The sequence below is a fragment of the Anopheles coluzzii genome, chromosome X, assembly GCF_943734685.1.
Source record: "Anopheles coluzzii chromosome X, AcolN3, whole genome shotgun sequence".
Classification (NCBI taxonomy): Eukaryota; Metazoa; Arthropoda; class Insecta; order Diptera; family Culicidae; genus Anopheles; species Anopheles coluzzii.
The window spans coordinates 25780668-25800564 of NC_064669.1; the positions used below are offsets into that span (position 1 = coordinate 25780668).

The window sequence follows — 19897 nt, forward strand, 5'->3', positions numbered from 1 at the left end:
AGCACAAGGATCATGTATTCAAAAATAAGACTCATGGATATACAACAAGATAGAGATTTTCAAGAATTCAAGGAAATATGTCATGACTATTATACGGCTTTTTGCAAGATCAGCGCCATATTCGGGAAAACGAAGTCAGGATTGATGTAAATGGCGAACATTGTTACTGATTTTATCATCTATTACAAAACCAAAAATCACGAAAATAACAAAAAAACAAAAACAGGCAAATTGAGGAAGCAAAATTTTCCTTATAGGAAAATAAGGAAATAGCAGCAGAAAGTAGTATTTTTTATTATATATTTCATATAATCTTTACGAGATTACTATGGTCTGGGTTACTCATAAAAACCAAGGCCATAGAATTATGAACAAAATCAAAGTTATCGCGAGATATACGTAGTCTAAAAAGTAAAGTAGATTAAATTTAAGCAAGAGATTAAACTGAAGAATAATATTCTACAAACCCATATTCGGAAACTATAACTACTAAAACATAAAGAGTAGGGGAGGAGAAGAATGTAGGGATCGAGAGCAGGAAGGAAAATAAATATATATCATAGATTCGAATAGTGCAAGTAACAACCATTTCATGATGATCAGATAATCAGATAATCAGATAGGAACATACAAATATAAGTTTATTAAGTAGAAGATGAAAACAGTTACGATAGAATAGCGATTAACGAAAAGTATCGGTGCATTCAAAATAAAAATCAGGTTAATCGCAGAGAGAGTGAGATAGCGAGATGCGATACATCCGTTCGTACGGAAGTGTCAAAATAGGAGGCTTTTCGAGGAGAGGAAGAAAATCGTCAGTCTTGTAATTGATCTTAGCAAGGAAGGATGCAACTACTCGATTGGACAAAATAAAAAGCTGTTATTAATATAAATAATATTTCGGAAATCACCACAAGCGCCACTAGCTTTTTTGCTATTTTTAGAATGCATGAGTCGTTTGCCGTCTGCTAAACGAAGTCTTTCTATATTCCGTTTAGGTACAGAACTTGAGTCGTTTAGAAGACGTTTAGTGGTCGTTTAGTAGATTTGTGGCACTTGGGTTCACATGTTCGATTTGTGGGTTATCACATCGAACATGTAAAACCCCATATATTTTTCATGTTCGATATCGCGTTCGATTGCTGCTGCGTCCCAATCATTTGTTGGGTTAAATTCCCTAGTACAATTTTCCGACCAACACTTCAGAAAGGCCTCATGTGACCACCCGCTGCGCAAATTCGAGCAGTTTTCTGCGTAGTTTTTTGCGTCGTTTTGTGTCAAAAAATACGCAAAAAAATACGCTAGACTTCAGCCAAATCTACGATAGCCAGCGTATTTATTGCAGTTTTTAGGTGCGCAACGAGCGCCATCTGTTGAAGGAATGGATGAACTATTTCAGACGATGGAGCAAAAAAAACGGCCGAAAAATTCAAAAATATTGGCGCCCATTCCTTCCTCCTCCTCTTCCTCTAACTCCCTTCCCCTCCCTGCCTTGCCTTATACTTGCGCTTCAGCCCGTGCCTTTCGCCGTCAGCTGATTGTGTGTATGCGTTGGTGTATATGTACATTGCGGTTGTGGATTGTAATGTGGGTGTTAGCATTTATTTATTCGTGTGTGACCTTGACGATGCGGGAGAAGCTGGTTCATTTTGGGATTTAAAGTGTTATCGGTGTATTTATGGTTTATTTTATTTCGTGCCGCTGCTGATGAGGCCATTTAATGCCCGTGCCGAGGGTGAAGAAGCCAATTTCAAACAAGCGTACGAGAACGTCTAACACTGATCTATTTTTTTTTTTTTAATCTGAACATGTTTGATGCTTCAACGACCTTCTAAACATCATGTAGCACGGTGTATAGTGGCAATAACAAAATTTTTTTTTTCAATGTGCCGGAATTTGTCTCGAGTTTTCTGGCCACGACACACACACACGGACACACACACAGCGCGGGGAAAGTGATCGTCCACTCTATCATGCCGCAATCCCCCTCCCCTCCCGGTGCTTTGGATGAGGATGCGCTACAAGTTAAGCCAGCAATTCTACCGATAAGGTAGCGGAAATCGATCGTGCGTGTACGCGCGTTCGGGGGTGCGTTCTCGCGTACGCGCGTGCATGCGTGCGTGCGCGCGTGTGTGTGTGCGTGCGGGAACCCCAAAACTGTTTGATTCTGATGCGTGCATTGGCACCGGCTGCGTCTACACACTCCATGCATTCTCAGAAAACGCACTGTACGCCGCCCGGTCGATTACCGCTACCTAAGAGACAATTCAACCATTTAATTGGCACCACCATCTTTGCGACCAGTTCTGCTGTTGGGGGTATTAAAAAGACAAACGATCGAAGCAAACGTGCATGTGATATGTTAAGGCCGGGCTACATTGATCGTACTCGCTGGTGTAATTTTGATTTTCACTAGCGCATCTGGCGGCGGCTGACCGAAGCATTTTGCCAAACAATTTGGAGCCGCTCCAGAACATGCGTTATTTTTCCATGTTTTTTACTTTAACTGGACTGGAAAAGCTTTGTAATTGATAGATAAACATATTGTGCAAGTATTTCAGCCATTTTCGCATTGAAAAACGGTGAAAAAATAACTTAAATTTGAGATCCGGCATGACCATTCCCTCGACGACCAAAAAAAGCTTCCACCAGCTTCCGCCAGATGCGCTAGTGAAAATCAGAATTACACTACGAAGTACGGTCAATGTAGCCCGGCCTTTACACATTTCTTTCCAATTCCGCTAGCGGACGCAAGTGGAAACAAAACTTGAATTGAATCCATACAAAAGAGGATTCTGGATTTGTTTATTACGGTGCGCGTATGGTGCTGCACCTGTCCGTCCAGAATCTGGTGGCTTGTTGGTTTGGAGTAGTTATCATGACGCCGATTGACCGGCAATGCCTTGGAATGGGTTCGGATCGGTAGGTTCATGTTTTGGTCGAGTGCGTTCCGTGCATTTGTCGCGTCACAGCGGTAGCCCGGCAGCAACAAAGTCAAGACAAACTCTTAAGGCCGGGCTACATTGATTGTACTCCGTAGTATAATTTTTGTGAACGCGTACGCCATCTAGCGGTGGCGGGTTGAAGCTACATGCTGGTATAATTTATCAGTCAAAAAACGTTTTGGGTCGAGGAGGCTATAATTTTACGCAATGATGGATAGATGTTGGAAGATGGGGAAAAATGTTGCCCAGCGCTTTGTATCAATGACGATTTGTCCAACAACAACAATTAACGGCCTACTTTGTTGCAATTTATAGGCGTATATTAACATTTCAAACGGCATACAAGTAGCCTGTTCAAAACTTGATGAGACACCAAGCATGAATAATTTTGACGCATAAATTATACCGACATCTAGCTTGCGCTGCTCGCCGCCAGATGCGCTAGTGAAAATAAAAATTACACTTGCGAGTACGATCAATGTAGCCCGGCCTTTACCCGGGTGTGGACTGCTATGCTAAGTTCTTTTTATTATTATTGGCGTAATAGCCAACGCGATCATGCCGGCCTTTTCAGGACTTGAGTACCACGTAGCCGGAGCCGGTGACTAACCCCTTGCTACGGCGGATGGTTCATACGCGATTAGAACCCACGACGGGCATGCAGATGTGCGGAATGATGGCGGTGCCGCGGGCCCGCTCCTATCCAGTGTGCAACTTGCATACTGCCACACTGTCTCCTGCCCGGTGCATACGCAGCAGGCAGGGGGAAGGATGCACTTCCACCATAAAAAAAACACCGTCATGAACCAGCGGTGGATCTAACGGTGGGCGGACTAGGCGGTCACCGATTGTTGCGGGCGCTAGCAGCGCCGCACGACATTGGTACTCTGGGTTGTCGTGACCGTGCGACAACTGTCAGACGTTTCGGTGTCAGCGATCGGGAGGCTGCGATCGTGCGCGAAAGCCGATCGTGCCTTTTTCGGGGTTCAGCAGCGAGGGAACACAGACGTTCCGCGGACAGTTCTTTTTAGCGTGTTAGCTTTAAGCAGTTTTATAATATATGTTTGTAAAGTTTAAACGTTGTATCCGGAGTTTTAATCGGCCTCCGTCCTATATCACCCCAACACCGGACGTAACAACTGGCGACGAGAAAAGGCAACAGAAGGAAGACCCATACAGCATCGTGAAGGAAACCGCCATCGCACCAGGCTTACGCAGCGCTCCACACCCGGCCTAAGCAGTGAATCACCAGTAGAAACAACGCTGGATTTCATTGCGCGACAAATCAGTGAGTACAAATATGAACCCGAAGAAAACAGAACGTTTACCGCGTGGTACGCACGTTATGAGGAGCTTTTTGAGAAAGATGCTTTACACATAGAGGATGCAGCTAAGGTTAGGGTGCTTCTGAGGAAGCTTAGTACAAGTGAACACGAGCGTTACATGAACTTTGTGCTACCCAAGCATCCCGGAGATTTTTCGTTTGCGGAAACGGTGACCAAACTGAAAGCGTTATTTAGTGCGAAAGAGACAATTTTAAGCAAGCGTTACAAGTGTCTGAAAATAGTGAAAACTCAAGCGGAAGACTTTATGTCGTATGCGTGTAGGGTTAACCGTGCGTGTGAAGATTTTGAATTGAAAGCTATGACGGAAAATCAACTAAAGGCATTAGTATTCAAGTGTGGTCTCAAGAACGAAAATGATTTAGAGTACCGAACGCGGTTATTGAATATGATCGAAAAGAACGCAGAAATTTCCCTGGAACAATTATCTACCGAATGTCAAGGCATAATTAATTTGCACGCAGATAGCGCAATGATTGAAGACAGTGCAAATAGAAAGGTAGCCGCGATAAGAAAATGGCCGTCAGCAAACTCGAAATTTCTGCCAAAAGCAAATGGCAATCAGCAACGTTTCCAAAATGGTACTCAGCAACGTTTTCAAAATGGTAGTCAGCAACGTTTGCAAAATGGAGGAGGTCCATCAGGCATCAAACCAAAAACCCCATGCTGGTATTGTGGTATACAGCACTGGGTGCGTGATTGTACATTCAAATATCACAAGTGCAAGCAATGCGGAACAGTAGGTCACAAGGAAGGATTTTGCAGAAATCGAAAGAGCCCTCAGAAAACAATCTATTCTAATGCACACGTAAGGGTGGTGCGTGTGAATGCGTGTTGCATAACGAAGCAAAGAAAATACGTGACAGTGTGCGTGAACGGAAGGTCGTTACAGTTGCAATTGGATACTGCTTCTGATATAACGGTAATAGGACAGCAGTCCTGGAGACAGATAGGCGAACCGCAATTGAATAGGCTAACAGTGAAGGCACTAACAGCAGCAGGCACGAATTTTGAACTATACGGAGAGTTCTCGGCGAATATCATAATTCATGGTGTTGAACGTTTTGCAGTAATTCGTGTGGTAAAAGCAGACGTAAAGCTGTTAGGTGCAGATGTTATCGAACTTTTCGAGTTGTGGTCCGTGCCAATGAATGTATTTTGCAACAATGTCAGTAATAATTCAGCAAAGATGACGATGATAAGTCTCCAAAGGCAGTTTCCAGAAGTTTTCAATGGAACAGGAGTATGTAAAAAAGTTCAGGTGCAATTAAAGCTTCGAGATGATATTACCCCTGTTTTTCGACCCAAAAGGCCAGTGGCCTATGCTATGAGAGAAGTAGTTGAAAAGGAATTAGATAGACTTGAGCAAAACGGTGTGATTACTCCCATTAACTATTCAGACTGGGCAGCACCTGTTGTGGTTGTGCGGAAATCCAACGGAAAGATACGTATAAGGTGATTACTCGACAGGTTTAAATCAGGCACTTCAAGCACACGAGTATCCCCTTCCAATTCCGGAGGAAATTTTTACCAAACTGGCACAATGCAATATTTTTACAACCACAGACCTTTCTGATGCTTTTGCACACGTCTCAGTAGAAGAACAATATAGGCCAGTACTGAGCATAAATACACATCGTGGCTTATACCAATACAACCGCCTTCCGCCAGGAATAAAAGTAGCCCCTGCAATATTCCAACAGCTTATAGATATAATGATAGCAGGCATGGTAAAGGTATGCGGGTACATGGATGATTTGATAGTTGGACGTGTGACACAAGAAGAACATGACACGAATGTGAAAGAAGTTTTAAGCCGCATTAAGGAATACGGATTCACAATTCGAGCGGATAAATGTGTATTTGGCATGAAGCAAATCCGATATCTTGGTCACATTTTAGATGGAAAAGGTATTCGTCCAGACCCGGCAAAGATCGAAGCAATTTTAAACCTACCACCGCCAACAGATATATCAGGGCTTCGTTCGTTTATTGGAGCTATTAATTATTACGGCAAATTTGTGCCAAAAATGAGAGACCTCCGTTACCCTTTAGACAGTCTACTCAAGCATGGTGAGCATTTTCAATGGTCAAAGCAATGCGAGGAAAGTTTTCAAGCATTTAAGAAAACTCTCTCTTCAGACCTATTACTCACGCATTATGATCCTAAGGCAGACATCATAGTCTCAGCCGACGCGTCATCAGTTGGTCTAGGCGCCACATTAAGCCACAAGTTTCAAGACGGCAGCGTCAAGGTCGTTCAGCATGCATCAAGGGCACTGACAGAGACAGAAAAGAAGTACAGTCAGATAGATCGCGAAGGACTAGCGATAGTATTTACAGTGACAAAGTTTCACAAAATGATATATGGGCGTCATTTCAAGCTACAAACAGATCATAGACCGTTACTCCAAATTTTTGGCTCAAAGAAGGGAATCCCAGTGTACACAGCAAACAGATTACAAAGATTTGCCCTTACATTACAACTACAGGCGGTCCCCGAGATACACGGTTAATGGGGACCGAAAACGGCCGCAAAATACCGCGTATCTCGAATTTCCGCGTAAGTCGAATCTCGTGATTTCCAGCTGAAATATCACTAATTTTCGTGTAATTTTGCAAGTAATCGCGTATGAACCATCCGCCGTAGCAAGGGGTTAGTCACCGGCTCCGGCTACGTGGTACTCAAGTCCTGAAAAGGCCGGCATGATCGCGTTGGCTATTACGCCAATAATAATAAAAAGAACTTAGCATAGCAGTCCACACCCGGGTAAGAGTTTGTCTTGACTTAGTTGCTGCCGGGCTACCGCTGTGACGCGACAAATGCACGGAATGCACTCGACCAAAACATGAACCTACCGATCCGAACCCATTCCAAGGCAGTGCCGGTCGCACGGCGTCATGATACCGACTCAAAACCAACAAGCCACCAGATTCTGGACGGACAGGTGCAGTATCATACGCGCACCGTAATAAACCAAACCAGAATTCTCTTTTGTATGAATTCAATTCAAGTTTTGTTTCCACTTGCGTCCGCTAGCGGAATTGGAAAGAAATGTGTAAAGGCCGGGCTACATTGACCGTACTTCGTAGTGTAATTCTGATTTTCACTAGCGCATCTGGCGGAAGCTGGTGGAAGCTTTTTTTGGTCGTCGAGGGAATGGTCATGCCGGATCTCAAATTTAAGTTATTTTTTCACCGTTTTTTAATGCGAAAATGGCTGAAATACTTGCACAATATGTTTATCTATCAATTACAAAGCTTTTCCAGTCCAGTTAAAGTAAAAAACATGGAAAAATAACGCATGTTCTGGAGCGGCTCCAAATTGTTTGGCAAAATGCTTCGGTCAGCCGCCGCCAGATGCGCTAGTGAAAATCAAAATTACACCAGCGAGTACGATCAATGTAGCCCGGCCTTAACATATCACATGCACGTTTGCTTCGATCGTTTGTCTTTTTAATACCCCCAACAGCAGAACTGGTCGCAAAGATGGTGGTGCCAATTAAATGGTTGAATTGTCTCTTAGGTAGCGGTAATCGACCGGGCGGCGTACAGTGCGTTTTCTGAGAATGCATGGAGTGTGTAGACGCAGCCGGTGCCAATGCACGCATCAGAATCAAACAGTTTTGGGGTTCCCGCACGCACACACACACGCGCGCACGCACGCATGCACGCGCGTACGCGAGAACGCACCCCCGAACGCGCGTACACGCACGATCGATTTCCGCTACCTTATCGGTAGAATTGCTGGCTTAACTTGTAGCGCATCCTCATCCAAAGCACCGGGAGGAGAGGGGGATCGCGGCATGATAGAGTGGACGATCACTTTCCCCGCGCTGTGTGTGTGTCCGTGTGTGTGTGTCGTGGCCAGAAAACTCGAGACAAATTCCGGCACATTGAAAAAAAAAAAATTTATTGCCACTATACACCGTGCTACATGATGTTTAGAAGGTCGTTGAAGCATCAAACATGTTCAGATTAAAAAAAAAAAAATAGATCAGTGTTAGACGTTCTCGTACGCTTGTTTGAAATTGGCTTCTTCACCCTCGGCACGGGCATTAAATGGCCTCATCAGCAGCGGCACGAAATAAAATAAACCATAAATACACCGATAACACTTTAAATCCCAAAATGAACCAGCTTCTCCCGCATCGTCAAGGTCACACACGAATAAATAAATGCTAACACCCACATTACAATCCACAACCGCAATGTACATATACACCAACGCATACACACAATCAGCTGACGGCGAAAGGCACGGGCTGAAGCGCAAGTATAAGGCAAGGCAGGGAGGGGAAGGGAGTTAGAGGAAGAGGAGGAGGAAGGAATGGGCGCCAATATTTTTGAATTTTTCGGCCGTTTTTTTTGCTCCATCGTCTGAAATAGTTCATCCATTCCTTCAACAGATGGCGCTCGTTGCGCACCTAAAAACTGCAATAAATACGCTGGCTATCGTAGATTTGGCTGAAGTCTAGCGTATTTTTTCGCGTATTTTTTGACACAAAACGACGCAAAAAACTACGCAGAAAACTGCTCGAATTTGCGCAGCGGGAGGCATGATAAAATTCTCTGAACGCCTTGATTTCTTCCGTCGCTTTGCGCAGCGTGCGCTATGAACCAAATCGAAACTATCTCCTTTAAATAAATGAAAGATGTTATTTTCTCGTGCTGTTCCTCATGGGACAGATTAGCTTCCTCCTAATTATTCCTATTCCTCATGGGACAGATTAGATTAGCTAGCCATCTACGACAACCCCCCCCCCCCCCCCCCCCCCCCGCTCAACACTTCAAAGCCTACCGAAAACTACCGAAATAATCTTAAACTCCTACCGAAAACTACCGATAAAATTTTGATGCGCCTACCGAAAACCGCAAAAATTATCTGGCCACTCTGCGTCTGACGCACCAACACATCCAAACCAAGGTGTATGGATATTACGAGGTGAAGTGCTTCAGAGTAAATTGACATTTCACGACTTGACATAACAATACTGGGTGCTCCGGTATTAAAATCAAGGTGTTACCGTAGCAATAGACGATGCGCAATCTCAGATTGCGCATATATTTATCTGTCAAACGGGTCGGTTTGATATATTTATCTGTCAAAATATATATATATATCTCGGACATATAATCTTGAAAATTTATGCGCAATCTTGGCGCAATCTGAAAATGTATGGAAATGACGTTTATAGCTCAGGGTTGGCTACGCGAAATGACTTATGTTTTGATAAAACGAATATATGCGCAATCTGAGATTGCGCATCGTGTATTAATACGGTTATAAATGACAAGGTGAAGTTGTTCAGAGCAAAATGACATTTCGCGACTTGACATTTTCCCTCCGGTGGCTCTGGTATAAAAATCGGGTGGGCTGGTGCGGGGTAATGAAATTTGTATGCAGAGAGTGACAGATGTCCCCCACAATGTCGCCCAGCAAAAGCGATAAAAATCAACCTTCTAAATACATTATCCTTGATTAAAATCACGAAGTTCATGAGGGGGATATAGAAAATTGTATGCGATTTGACATAACAATACTCAATGATGGCGCCCGGCAAACGTGCTAATAATTCACTTTCTAAATAAACACACCTTGCATCCAAACCTTTGACCTTTTATCCTTTTCGCGGAGTCGAGCCGCGGACCTTTTCGCGGAGTCGAGAGGAATGAGGCGGAGCCAGGGACGGGTAGCTCGATGAGCTGCTTGACAAATTTGCCGTTGGAGAGAAAAGGAAGGCATGATAAAATTCTCAGAACTCCATGATTTCTTCTGTCGCTTTGCGCAGCGGGAATCGCATCCGATCAGCGTTGCCACTGCCCTAAGGCCCGTGTCTGTGCTCCATCGCATGCGATTTTACCGTAGCAATAGACGATGCGCAATCTCAGATTGCGCATATATTTATCTGTCAAACGGGTCGGTTTGATATATTTATCTGTCAAAAAAATTTTATAAACCTCGGACATATAATCTTGAAAATTTATGCGCAATCTTGGCGCAATCTGAAAATGTATGGAAATGACGTTTAAAGCTCAGGGTTGGCTACGCGAAATGACTTATGTTTTGATAAAACGAATATATGCGCAATCTGAGATTGCGCATCGTGTATTAATACGGTTATCTTACGTGCTGTCAAACGCTTTTTCATATAAAATTGCGATTACAGTGGAGCGCCGTTTATCCGGGCTCCTCGGAACTTGATTACGCCCGGATAAGCGATTAACATGGATAATGGGTCAAATGATATATTTTATCACCAAATCCTGGTTATTTTTTTGAAATTTTTCTTATCTTTTGATAAAAATAACCCAGTTTTCATTAACTTCATGTTTTCGAAAGAGAATTTTTAAAATTTTCCTTGAATTATAGTGTTTTTTTATGACAATGTGCTCTTATAACCGCTTTTTCAAATATCCTCCCCATAACCAAATGTCACTTTTTTATTGAACTGTCATTTCTCAACACCACGGATAAACGGAATGCCGGATAAATGGTACCCGGATAAACGGCGCTCCACTGTATTTGGATGATTTTAATAATACAGGAATTATCCGCAGTACGCGATTCCTCTAAATTTGACAGCTTCATGTGTTTTTTGTAAATATTTTAATTCTTTGACATGTTTTATGCTCTTTTTGAATTTTCTAAATGTTCTCAATGCATTTTGAATAAAATTTGTACATAAGATACCTGTTTTATAACAAAAAACTTTAATACAAAACTCTGTGGCGATATTTTTCAACCCTCGAACCTGTAGTGTAAACTATTTTTCCAAAGGAATCCGCTATACGCGAAAACTCGAGATACGCTAGAGCGCTCGGTCCCGTACGATAGCGTATATCGGATAATGACTGTATAACGATTATGAAAAATTAAGTTGAGATCGTTCCTACAAAACACTACGCATTTAGTTTTATAGATAAAATCGGATGCGGCGTCCGACGAAATCAAATTTTTTTGATTCCGTCGTACGACGAAATCGCACGTCCGACGTTATCTGTCAAATCTCAAATAAAATTTTGACAGGCCTTCCGATAAAATCGCATCCGATGGAGCACAGGCACGGGCCTAACTAGTCTACATGACGACACCTCCCTTATACCCACTTTGGTAACCTACCAAGTTCGCTATGTTTATTTGTACACCTTGAAAGTTCGTTGTCACAGGAACAAAAAAGTTCGCATGTGTACTTGATGATAGATGTAAATCAAGGCTGCTTTATAGAAAGAGGTTCTTTATATCTATTCATTAAGACAGTATTGCTAAATAGTTCCCATAATACACTGTTTTATTGAATGTACATTTCTTTTTTCGTTGATGTCAGTTGAAGTGGTGTGAGTATACAAACAAAGGGATATTAAATATTGCTACCGACAATCGTTCATGTGTTCATGACACACATCTGTTTGAATGAGCTTCAGAGAGTGTATGTGTGTGCTTTGTTGAGGACCTAATTGAGAATTCAACAAAAAAATATCCATACGAATATAGCAACCAGCATTTGGAGCAGTTAATTCATTGGATTATGTAAAGTAAAATCACAAACTACGAGCCATCTAAAACCTACTGACAGGTATGTCCTTCAAAATCTGAAATTGATGAATATGTGACCCTTATGTTATATATAAATAAAGTCATTTATTTCTAGATGCGCAATAGAGTGTGTGTTATTGTTTGGTAATGTCAGTGAATGACTTGTAAATTAATCAAAATATTTTAACTGTATGCTTAGAGTGTTAACAGTGTTTTACGAAATACGTACTGGTGCAATAGAAATGATTTTCAGATTTGCATTTATTTGTTGTAATACTGCCCTTTGATAAAAGGGTGTTTGGCTGGCTTGTGAGTGGAAGAAAAAACTATATTTTAGCTGTTTGCAATTAATCATAGTTATTTTTTTTTTAAGATAATTAGGAAATATGGATAGAAATTGTTCTCATCTTGATATTACCTTCACTTCTGGGTAAAGATAATATTGATAAATGCCATTTTTACAAGAGGCATTAATCCTGATATAATGATGGGTTCATAATAGAAGCCTAACAAACCGTGACCATAGCGCAATATGAAATCTTAACTTATCCTCGGGCATTGATTTTCATACTCTTGCTGCTGCATCGTATTATTGCAATCGTTGCTTTTTTTCGTGCTGAAAGCTATATGAAAAGAAAATATTGCTCCATATCGAATATCTTTAAAATGATTAACGGTTTACAGATTAAGAGTCTCTAATATCAACACAATTATCGACCACTAAAATATATTCCCTAATAGAAATAATAGAAAATAGCTGGGAATGTTACGAATACGTGTTGATAGAAGGGAATGTATCCGTGTTGTTGGCTTCAAGGCCAGTCGCAGAGTAGGGATTGATAGGGAACTGATACACTTGTGACACGTTCTCTACACAGAACAACTTTTTCCATGCAAAACTGGCAACGTTTTGTTACAGTTCTGTTCCCATCCTCTGAGGCAAAACAGAAGTGGAACCAGGTAACTTAACTGAAAATCATACCCTTTTGCAGTTTGGACCGAGCAATCCAAACATTTATCCTTTAGAATCTGGTCACTTAAAGTGGCTTATATACGCGGTAAAACAATCAATTTTCAGCATGGAGAAATGATTTTAGTATCAAAAGAACGATATTAGCATTTCAGCAACAAATAAATAATAAATAAAAAAATGATGTACGCATGAAAGACCCTAAATAACCAACATACCGAAAACGTCACTAATTTCTTGTACTAACAATCCATTTGCATAAAAAAGCTAAAAAAACACTACAGAAGCGGCCACTTCAATGTTGTATAAGTACATTTTTTATACACGGTTAATTCATTTGCTCAACATGTTTCACCCCAACATATGTTGAATTATGAAAAGAAGACAATTAAACGTGTGTTTGTTGTTTGTTGTGAAACATCCTTGTGTAATATGTGTTTGTGTGCGTGTGTGTTTACTAGCAATTGGATTCTTTCATTTCGCTGGTCATTGCTCATTTAACCGTATTAATAAACGGTGCCAAGGACCGTAAAGATAGGGTAACTGTACCAGTTTTCAGCAGTGTACCTATTTTCGGCAGGGTAGCTAAAAACGTGAAATTCTGCACAAATGCGGTAAAAAATTTCACAAAATACAATTTTGCAGTGAAAGTGTACTTGTTTGATATTCACATACGAAGTTTCACACCATTTCATTACGTATTTTCCAAAATATCAAATAAATTGTGCTTTTTTTCGGCAGCTTTGCTGTCAGCCAATTGTTCGGCAGGTTTTGTGATTAAGAGAATCAGAACAGTGAAACAATGAAAAAGTGGTGTATATTAAAGATTTTATGCTTATTTAATTTATTCTAACTTGTTCTGAATTTTATAATAAATAAACAGGTTATTTTTCACTTTAAATGCTGCCGAAAATAGGTACAGCAATTATCCGCAGTACGCGATACTCGATACACGCGAATTCGCAGTACGCGATTGCTCTAAATTTGACAGCTCCATGTGTTTTTACAAATATTTTAATATTTTGAAATATTTTATGCTCTTTTTGAGTTTCCTTAATGTTCTTTTTGCATTTTGCATTAAATTTGTGCAAAAGATACCTGTTTTACAACAAAAAACTTTAATGCAAAACTCTGTGGCGATATTTTTCAACCCCCGAACTGGTAGTGTAAACTATTTTTCCATACAAATCCGCTATACGCGAAAACTCGAGATACGCTATTGCGCTCGGTCCCGTACGATAGCGTATATGAGCGTTTCTACATACACCGAGAATGCAGCTGAGAAAATAACTGACAGCATGCTTTGACAGCGACTGACAGCATTTTCGGTGAGAGAATTCTCCTCGGCATGCAAAGAACGATGGAGCTGAGAAAAAATTGAATTGGCAGTTTATAGCAATCGATCAATTATAGTTTGCATTTTTGCCGTCTAATAATCGTAGAAATATTATTAAAAAGTAAAAGAAACTTTTTTGATTTCATTTTAGCGATTAAAATGGATTTTTTCAACATCATTTTAAAAGTCTCATCTCGGCGCTTTTCAAAACTTCTACACACATCGGCATGAGAAACCGATTGTCAATTCTCTCACAGCCATCTCTCAGCTGCAGTCTCGGTGTATGTAGAAACGCTCTATCGGATAATGACTGTACACAGTAAATGTTCATTTTTGACAGCTCAATGTTGTGGGCTCCTGCCGAAACTCGGAACAATAACACACTTTGAATTTGGCTGAATATTCCTTTTAAAATTGATCAGAACACTTCAATGCGTATGTCGACACATAATATGACATTTCTTGTACCAAATATCACCAATTTTTCGACAAAAAAAGGCACTAACTTAAGAGAAAAATAAATATTTGTAAGCCAGTTCGCACCGTACGCTATAACCATCAAACTGTCAATGGCTGCTCTGTTTAAATGTTGTATCAAAATGGCTGTCCAAACGGGCCAAAATAAGCAACATAAAATTAATAATTAAAGTGCTTTTTAACACCAATCTTAGGAAAGTAATAGTGTTAAATTGCTTTAAACATTTTTTTGTACATATTCACATTGATACAAACATTTTCTGACCCGTATTCGCGCTGCCGAAAATAGGAACACAGCCTGCCGAAAATAGGAACAAACTGCCGAAAATAGGAGCAACATCAATGATTGCATTTTCACGAATATTTATGAAAAAGGGCCTTGAACCGGCAAATAAAAAATATTGTAACATACTATGATAGTTTATCAACCAGAATAACAACACTTTCAAGAAAAATAATGAAAAATATTGATGTGTGAGCAATTTTTGTGAAACTGCTGCACTAGCCTGCCGAAAACTGGTACAGTTACCCTATCAGGCCCGATTATTAAACACAAACGGAAATGACACAAGACAAGTGCGTCAAGACAAACGGAAAATAGGTATGCATTTTGAAACCGTTCTTGTGACAGACAAGTTCCGTTAATTTTTTTCTTTCGTTAAAGCTGTGTCGATGTGTCAAAATGTTCAAAATCAAAACAAAAAAAAAACGTAAACAAGTTTATTTAAGACACGATCGTTTATCAAGCTAACAATCCTTGTTTAAAACATCGAAATAATTTTATCCCACTTCGTAAGTGACGATAGCAGCAGTGAAGAAGAAACAACGGTAGATCTGGCAAAACAGCGCCGACTGCTTCGAAGTGTTTTCGACCCGTTACAGCTTTATAACCAAGCGTGAGTTAAGCATACGGATCATTTGTGCAAATCGTGTTATACATGTTTCATTTCTTGGTTGTTAATTTCAGATTTAAGAAAAATTTTGTGTGACGAAGGAAATTTTCCTTGACATTCTGGCGGAGATCGAGCCCTCCGAGTATTTGTTATTACTAAAGGTGTATGCAAAATTAGATGTGATAATTTCATATGCGTATGCTGTTGGTTGTTGAAGCAGCCACTCACTGAAGAAGTTGCTGGAATCCAATGCTGTTGAACGCAAACCAGGTGCGTGAGCCCTTCATCTTTCGACTACCATCGAAGAACAACAGAGGAAGGAAATAACAGCAGCTTCTTAACCCAAAACAGCAGCACGTTACCAGTATCTCCCGCTTATCGCCATTTGTATGGATATGGCAGTACACATATTTTTATTTAAAATGATAAAATTTGATTATTTCTGAAATAAAATACTTATATTTTGTCGTGAAAGCAACAGCAACAACTCTGTTGTTGTGTTTTGTCGGTCAAATAATCTGAGATTGGCGCCTTTCCGTGACAAAAAGCTGACGGAAAGCAGTTTGACAAATTTGGATTTCCGTTTGTGTTTCATAATACATATCTTGGCAGTATGCTTGTGAGTTTGTGTTTCGTCAAAAAAAAAAATCCAACACACAACACAAACGGATGTCATAATACAAATCTTCCGATTTTGACAACTTGTCTTTACAATTTGTGTTTAATAATCGGGCATATCAGGTCAAGTTATAAGCCCGTTTTGACAGCTGACCGTCAGAAGAAAACTGACAGTTAGTTTTCCGCTTTTGGCGAACGCTTCAAGTTCTCGAAGGAAAATTTCCATTTTAAATCACGGGCAGTGTTCTAATAAACTAAAATATTCACCCAAATTGATCTCCACCAAATATTGACCATGAAAAACGTAAACAATCCATCAATACATATACAAGCGGAAAACCATCTGTCAAAATCGGAGCCCAGGGGGAGGATCGCCAAAAGCGCTATAACTACACCTCATTATACATTCCACCTTGGCCCCTATGTTAGAATGAAATCTAACGTAGATGGGCTTTGTCTAGAGTTTGATGGAATGCATGTTGGAGATACCCAGACATGGAAAACTGTCCTTTTTGTATTTCTTCAAAAAAGGATTTACCTGCTTGATTAGCTGTGGCACAATTGCACATTCGATGTCGTGCGTTAAGGGTTCCACAAATTTAAAGGTCTCCACAGGTATTTATTGTTAGTATTGGTTAGTTTTTATGTCTTTTTTAAAACCGTTTTAAGTTCGTAGGCTGAAATTTCACCCTGTCAGCATTTAAAGTTTGCATTGTATAGCAGTTATCGAGCAAAAGTTTTCACCCATGCTGCTAAAAAGTGATATTCAAATTTAGTTAAAAAACATGCTATGAGACCCCCTGGACTACATACACTTTGATTCCAGATTCCAAAATCTCTTTGATGCAACTTGAGATAAATGTAAACATCACCTTGTTTTGCCATTTTTACCAGCAGGTACTCGAATGTAATTCTAGCTTTGAGGCTAGAATAATCTAGACTGAAAATCGTAGGCTAGTTTTGTGCGTGGTTTTGTTTGGAGTGTTTACATGATATCAGCCTGCAACTGTCAAACTCCATCCAAAATGCTGACTAGAATCGTGAAAGGCCCCTATATTAGTGTTTCCACTTGGATGGATCCATCCATCTAGGATCCATGAAACATTTTGGACCTAGCTTGAACAAAAACTCAGCTGTCTTGCTCTATCTTCGATACCACACCTGCTTGCACACATTCGCAAGCGTGGAAATATACGCTCCCGATTTCATGTTCTCGCGAATTGCCTGCTGCTGTAAGAATGTTACCGTAGCAATAGACGATGCGCAATCTTAGATTGCGCATATATTTATCTGTCAAACGGATCGGTTTGATATATTTATCTGTCAAAAAATATTTATATATCTCGGACATATAGGGTAAATGTACCTATAGTGGTGGTAGTACCAATAGTGGTGCTATTGCTCTAAAATGCGGTTCATAGGGCAAATTAAAAGTATTTAAGTTATTTAAGTTAGTGTGAAATGTTCTTTAACCTTTTACAAAGGGTTTAAAAGTTAAATGGGGCCATTCCGTTACTTAGTGACCGAAAAATCCATTATTTTGTGAAATGTGTCAACATTTTTCCAAAATCCTTAGGATTTCATAACGAAACTCATATTTCTGTTAACGTTCTAAATGATCACATACCCACGCAATTACTAGTTTTTCAACATGACTGTTATGGAATGTTATTGTTTTACTAAAATGATTTGCATTTTGACCATATTTATGCATTTTTAAGTGTTTTTTACCATAGTGCCATTATAGGTACACAAAACAGGCATGTTCCTATAGTGGTTATAGTTATAAAATCAATAAATACAGGTCATTTTAGATTTTTTCGAGGAAATTTTTGACATGTCGTACTGTTTTCACTAAAATAAGCAACAGAAATGAGTTTTATTTAGGTAATTTACCAAAAACAAGCCAAAATTCGCTTATCTGGCTGAATGAAAAATTGACTTCAAATCAAGCACACTCTTCCGGGTGTAGGTTGACGACAGGTGTGATGCAGTACTTTAGTGAATAGTTTCATCAAGCAAATTTATACATTTTTTTACGATCAAATTACGCAAGAAACCTATATTATGACAGTAATCGTTGCTATTCACACGAAAACATCTTCAAAACTAAGTTATATTGATATTATACACTGTTTTGAGGCCTCCTTGTTTACCACCACTATAGGAACACAATACGACGACTATAGGAACCATACCACCATTATAGGTACAACGAAGCAATCACAAAAATATGTATTTTTTCGTAAATTTGATGTGTTTCACGTTAAAAATGGTTGCGATTGCGAAGATAAAACATATTCCAATTGCTATGTGTTAAAATATTCAGCAATTGTCGTTCCTAACACTTTAAATCCATTAAAACACATCGGTACCTCTACAAATTGCACCACTATTGGTACATTTACCCTAATCTTGAAAATTTATGCGCAATCTTGGCGCAATCTGAAATTGTATGGAAATGACGTTTATAGCTCAGGGTTGGCTACGCGAAATGACATATGTTTTGATAAAACGAAGATATGCGCAATCTGAGATTGCGCATCGTGTATTAATACGGTTAGAGTGAATGTGCAGCGTTTTTCTCTGTGCTTCCTGTTCTCCCCCCTCGTTCGTATTCCCTTCTAGCATCGATTCGATGGGCGATTCCAGATTCGACCGCGCAGTAACATTTGTAAGGTTTCGTGACAATGAGATACTGTACGAAAATATACACGACATTTTCATTTAGCATCCAGCATTCAGCATACAGAACGCCGATACCCCAAACACCACCGGCCAATGTCAAATTCTCGATGTTGGTGGGTGACTGATGAATGTGTCCCTTTCCTCTCCTTACTTATTTCATCTCCTTCCCTTTCCACTTCTCCTAGAACTCATACAAATGGAATTCTAGAGAGCAGTGGAGAAGAGGGAGGAATCAGCTTTTTGCTCTCTCTCAAAAAATAAGTCCAAAATTGTCTGCCTTTGGGTACCAGTTTGGGTACTGAGATACCTGTTCTGGGACAAATTATAAAGTCTCGAAAGCCTGTATAGCCCGTTTTGTTGCGTAGGATCTTACACCAAAAAGAGATGAAGAAAAATTTGTGTAAGGATGATGTGCAGATTTTCCACAGCACCATGTTTAACACTATTCTGTAGTTGTGCAACAAAGTGAGTGACCGCCATGCTGACCTTTTTTTAGCGATCGAATTTGACGATGCGGGCGAGAGCTCTTAGAAGGCCTGAGCAAAGATCATGAAATTGGATTATTAATCAAATTTGGGTATTTCCTTGGAAATATGGTTTTCACGCAGAAAAGTTAAATGGTTGTAATTATTAATGCACTAATTTTAACCAGTGTTACATATTACTAACAATTAAAATTGTTCTCCGTCTACTAATTTTATTAAATTCTTCTCAAATTCCGTAGGATACCATATCTAAAAATGTCTGCTGAATCCCAACGAAGCCGTTTAACGAATTCTGCTTGTGAAACCGGTATCAACGTGGTGCGTTGCATGCCCAAAATTGTACCTCCACAGACAGTCAACGACCGATCGATCATAGATAGCGTGGCCGGATTTATCAATGACGTTACATTGCAAGGACAGGCTCCGCTAGGTGATAGTAAAGATCATATTCTATGGGTTCGCTTTGAAAACGCAGCCGACATCAGTGATCCATCATTGGGTGACGATTGGGAACTGGATGGTGGAATAGCACCTCCGTTGCTTTTGATATTGGGCTATGTCACTGGTGTACAGGTAAAGTATTAAAACAATTCCAACCGATTTAT

General features: G+C 40.1%; 2 protein-coding genes across 10 annotated transcripts in view; both read left to right on the top strand.

The window, feature by feature from the left end:
- The first annotated feature begins 1039 nt into the window (after positions 1-1039).
- LOC125906716 (uncharacterized protein K02A2.6-like) overlaps positions 1040-19897 on the top strand; it is a 417738-nt gene continuing 398880 nt past the window's right edge. For both annotated transcript variants that reach the window (XM_049606857.1, XM_049606859.1), the window contains exon 1: positions 1040-7236. In XM_049606857.1, coding sequence (XP_049462814.1) covers positions 4389-5747 — 1359 coding nt within the window. In that variant the 5' untranslated portion in view covers positions 1040-4388 and the 3' untranslated portion in view covers positions 5748-7236. The remainder of the gene's footprint in view (positions 7237-19897) is intronic.
- The window catches only part of LOC120949830 (breast carcinoma-amplified sequence 3 homolog), a 96869-nt gene continuing 88437 nt past the window's right edge, over positions 11466-19897 (top strand). For 3 of the 8 annotated variants that reach the window (XM_040367422.2, XM_049606317.1, XM_040367397.2), the window contains exons 1-2: positions 11466-11865; positions 19532-19865. In XM_040367422.2, coding sequence (XP_040223356.1) covers positions 19548-19865 — 318 coding nt within the window. In that variant the 5' untranslated portion in view covers positions 11466-11865; positions 19532-19547. Of the gene's footprint in view, positions 11866-11958; positions 12135-15405; positions 15505-15575; positions 15772-19531; positions 19866-19897 lie in introns of those variants that run through there. The other 5 variants (XM_040367370.2, XM_040367405.2, XM_040367415.2 and 2 more) reach the window with 3 other exon arrangements.